Here is a 5,043-nt window from a genome sequence, read left to right as displayed (position 1 = left end):
AAACACACACATTCCTCCGCTTGGCTAGAGTATCCAACCCGAGTAGACGGCAGCGATCAGCGTAAGCAGGCAAGTTCAACGGGTCATTCCATGGAAGGTGGCGCAAAGCATATCTGACGAATCTTCTTTGGACAGCTTCGAACCGGTCACTCCATACAGCCTGGTAGGGATTCCAAACAACAGATGCAAACTCTAGTATTGAGCGTACCAGAGAGCAGTACAGTGCTTCGAAACAAAACGGATCTTGGAACTCATGAACCCAAGCTGGCGATTGGCACTATCGATGGTATTTGAGAAGTGGCGGCTATAGGTAAGCTTTTCATCCAAAACAACTCCTAGGTCTTTAACATGATCAACCCGTTGAAGTTGAGAACCAGAAATACTGTAGTCAAACTGGATGAAATTAGTCGTTCATGATACACCTTATGATACAGCACTTTAAAATGCTCAAAACCATCATATTCCGAGTACACCACTCATGGAAGATTTCGAGAAGATTCTCAAGCTCATAGCAGTCAGTGAGGTCTCGAACAACTACATACATTTTAAGGTCGTCGGCAAACAGCAGCAGCATACCTCCACGTTGCAGTATAAGGGTTACATCGTTTATGAAAAGCGAGAATAGCAATGGTCCAAGGGTGCTACCTTGTTTAACTCCAGAAAGGTTCGAAAAACAGTCGGATGAGTTGTTTTCAATACTGACCGACATTTGGCGTCCAACCGTCCATTTGACGTCAATGATCTGAGCCAAGTGCATAAAGCAAAGAACAGCCCATTTTTCTAGTTTTGCAAGCAGCAAGTCATAACTAACTTTGTCGAAGGCAGATTTTAGATCGGTGTAAACGGCATCTTATTTGGATTTTTTACACATGTTCTCCATGCAAAACGAAGTAAAACTGGTAAGACTCGTAAGAGCGGCCGGGAAAGAAACCATGCTGATAGGGGCTGATGTAATTTTTGCAGGAAGTGAACATTCTATCGTTCATCAGCGACTCGAACACTTTCGACTCCACTCCGAGTGATGTAATGCCACGGTAGTTTTTCACATCACGTTTGTCGCCTTTCTTGAAAACCTGGAACATAGTAGAACATTTCCACTGTACAGGAAATTTACTCTGCTGGAGTGATAGGTTGAATAGTAGACAAAGTGGAACAGCTAGAATATCAGAGCATTTCTTCAGCACGGCCGATGGAAGAACGCTAGGTCTAGGAGAAAATGATGATTTGGTCTGATGTATCGCTGACAGAACCATTTGAACGTCTATATCAAAGACATCCACATCCACTACATTACTAGGTACTCCACTCACAGCTCTATCAGTGTCATCCTGAGAAGGCGAATAGCTCGAGAATACACTTGAGAAGTGTTGAGCGAAAAGGCTGCATTTCTCCTCAGTATTCAGCACAATGCCGTTTTCGAGAAAAACACTTGATGGCAGTCCAGTTTCCTTCCTTTTAGAATTCGCGAAAGACCAAAACTTCTAAGGGTGTCGTCCGAGATTTTGTTGCGTGAGATGAGCATGATGTTTGTAACGAAGTTTATTATACTGCCGATAATCATTGCTGGCAATGCTGAAGTTCCGTTTAGTGAAGGCACTCTTTTCAGGTTGCGTAATAGAGCATTAGTCCACGGTGGTTTCCTCGGAGGCTTTCGCTTCGGTACAGTGGCTGAAACGCAGTCAGACAGATTTTATTAAAAATCATGTAGTTCCTTGAAACCACCGACCTAGCCACTTTAGAGTTGGATTTGTCTAAATCAATATAGAATTACTCTGAAGGTCTTTTCCTTTAACCCACTCCAAAGTAGAGTTTTATATTCTTCTAGGTCCGATAGAGCTCAAAGCCAGGTGGGTGTCATCCGTATCTCGCACAATGAGCTTGTTTTGCAGCTAACATTGCGTGACTGGTCCCCACTGACATTTCTGGATCCCAATGGGAATCAAATCAGATGTTGGTAAACAACACAAATACTACCATAAATTTTACTTTGAGATGTTGGCTGCAAAAACATGGCGTCGTGCCAGGTGGCTGCTCAAAGCACCGACCAGTACACATTTTACTGACCACTAGTGGGTGAATTCACAATAAGGAAGTACGGAATTTTTTGTCAAGAATTCGCGCACTACTGGTTATTTTTTGAGTAGGTTAATTCAATTAAAAATTCATTAAAATTTCTATGGATTTCAGTAATTTTATGGCTTTTAGTAGTCTTTACTTCCTACCTCTATATTGGAACGGAACATATGGAGGTTATAGAAGCTTAAAGAAAATTTAACACCACGCAATTAATTGATTTTAAATCTCTCTGATTTTCAAATGCAGTTGAAGCGGTCTACAGCTGATTCGATGTCCAGGCGGTCTAAAACATTCCAGTCAATACGGGACAAGCATTGTCGGAGTTGTTGAAAATAGGTTTTGAGAAAATTGAGTCGGTCGTCCGTCACAGGTCCGTCGAAACGTAGAGTAAAACCGTTGATATATACATATATTTATATATATATACAGCGATTCCACGGGAAAAGAATAGAGTTGTAAAAAAAAGTTGTCCAATTTTGCTCAAAATCACTTGGTATGTTCTTCATCGAAAATAATTAGACCCGTATTTTTTTATTTTTTATCATGGTGACCATGTTCGATATAGGGTTACCAGAAAATCGCTATTTTCGAAATTTTATTTTAAAAAATCATAACTTTTGAACCACTGGATCGATTTGCAATATTTTTTATGGATAGAAAGCTTATTACTTCTAGTTCTTACTAAAAATTTTGGTTTGGTGTATTGGTGTACTCAAATTTGCTAAAATGGTCAAAATATTCGTTTTTTAAGATTTTTTAAATGTTGGACCACAACGACTATATGTTTTATATTTTTTATGAAAATTCAAATATTTTTACAAAACATATCACAAAATTAGAAATGTTCATCGAGCCGTTTTGAGTTACATTTTTTGAAAATTTCAAGTTTTCTGCCCATACACACATGGAATGAACGTTATGCTCCACTTTTCAAAAAGTATGAAATAGTTATTCAAGAGTGTTTGTTTGGTCTCGTTTATTAGAAGAATTTACGAATCGCAATAGTTGAAAATAATTCAATCGGAATAGTCTGGTGTTGTTATTGATGACTTCATTCTCCAAAATCGGCAAAGCAATACATATGTCGTTTTTCAAAAAGGTTGGTTTTCAGCAATCCATACAATAGGTAACCTGCTTTGTTTATATGTTTTCAATATTTTGATGTAGGTAATTCATTGTATTTTCTTTTTGATTATGATTCATCTGTCTCCTTTTCCTTGTTCACTCTACCTAAATGATACCCAAAGGGACTATTTAAAGTGGTCTATAAGATAAAGTATATGTCAGTCAAGAAAATCAGTGAAATTGTCCAGTTGCCTTACTGAAGAAACGTTTAATACAATGAAGCACGAATGCTCAAATTGCCATGTTTGGAGTAATTGTTACAGGAAACTTACTCCTAAACTGTATGATTATGCAGCGGAAAGGAGAATAAAATTGGATAAAAGCTGTTCCTACATTTGTAATACCTGCTATTGCCGACTTTATCGCATTATCAAGAAAGGAAACGAGCCAGCAGCTCCAAGTGCAGTTAATATAGAATGTGAAAATCAAGAACTCACCGTTTCTGAACCATCGAAACTTGATGATCTCGCCGTTGCCGGACCATCAGGCACCAATAATTTCGCCGTGGCGGGACCATCTAGAGTGAACAATTTCGCCGCACCAGCAAACATCAATAATGGTGGTTTCGAAATAATCGATCCCAATGCCGCTGGATCATCGGAAATTGACGCTGTTCCTAGTGTTGGTAAGTAGAATAATCTCTTCTTTTTGTTCATTCAGGCATCATGATTTGCTACGTTATACTAGTTGTACTCGATTATTCAGAAAATTGAAAAAACATCAGTTCCGTATAATCTTACCTAATCCGACCTAGTAGCTCAATTTGTAGAGCAGTTGCCTATCATGCAACAAAATAGAATAATCGAATACAATATGTATTACATTATATGAAGAAACATGCTCCTAATAGTTATTTTTCCATCTTGTTTTCAGAATCTTTGTTTTCTTTGGAATCAACGAGTGCTGAATCAATTGGTAGCGCTGGTGCCCAGAAACCCGGAGACGGTCAGGAAATTCTTCAACAAATGAAGGCAAAATTTGATGAAATATCTGACAGAAACGATCGATATAGGATTCTAACTTCCCTTCCCAAATCCTGGACTGCATACAAAATGATGCAAGAATTCGGTGTTTCGCAACGAACTGCTCAACGATGCAAAGAAATTACAGATTGAAAAGGTTTTATGAGCACACCGGAGACCAGAGTAAATATGTTGTCTTTGAGCGATGATACTCTAACTGTAGTTAGGGACTTTTATAATAGTGACGAGATAAGCAGAGCATGTCCTGGGAAAAGGAATTCGTTATTGAAAATATGGCAGGAGAAAAAGTGCATGTACAGCGCAGGTTACTTTTATGTAACCTTCGTGAAATTTATTCAAATTTCAAAGAGCAATATTTTACTTTTAAAATTGGATTTTCAATGTTTTCCAGCAGCCGCCCAAAAAATTGTATTCTAGCTGGTTCAAGTGGAACGCATACTGTCTGCGTATGCATTTATCATCAGAATGTTAAATTAATGTTTAAAACCCTTAATGACAAGAAACTTATTCATAACCATTTAAAAACGTATCATGACTTGTTTTTTTAAAATACTTTGAGAAAATCTTACAGAGAAATGTTGGTTGAAAACCTGTGATCATTGCCCAGGTACGCAGACACTGGAGAATGACCTGATGAATTCTCTTGAAAATGTCGATTCCTTAGAATTTAAACAATGGAGGCAAACAGATCGTTGTCATTTAAATTCAATGCGAATGGATGCAGAAGAGTATGTGGAAACATTTTTAGAAAAATTAAGCGAATTATCTCCGCATAATTTTATTGCAGAGCAACAAGGAAACTACTTAAAACAACTTAAAATTAATTTGGAAGCAACTGATTGCATTATAATTGCTGACT

General features: G+C 37.9%; 1 protein-coding gene across 1 annotated transcript; it reads left to right on the top strand.

The window, feature by feature from the left end:
• Positions 1-3,283: 3,283 nt before the first annotated feature.
• Positions 3,284-4,316, top strand: LOC134210316 (uncharacterized). The gene is made up of 2 exons (XM_062686364.1): positions 3,284-3,826; positions 4,075-4,316. Exons 1-2 carry the CDS (start codon positions 3,418-3,420, stop codon positions 4,314-4,316), a joined length of 651 nt encoding a protein of 216 aa, XP_062542348.1. The 5' UTR covers positions 3,284-3,417.
• The last annotated feature ends 727 nt before the right edge of the window (positions 4,317-5,043 follow it).

Source organism: Armigeres subalbatus, chromosome 2 (genome assembly GCF_024139115.2).
Source record: "Armigeres subalbatus isolate Guangzhou_Male chromosome 2, GZ_Asu_2, whole genome shotgun sequence".
Taxonomy (NCBI): domain Eukaryota; kingdom Metazoa; phylum Arthropoda; class Insecta; order Diptera; family Culicidae; genus Armigeres; species Armigeres subalbatus.
The sequence above is the reverse complement of the archived record's forward strand: the minus strand, read 5'-3'. Positions and strand labels throughout refer to the sequence as shown.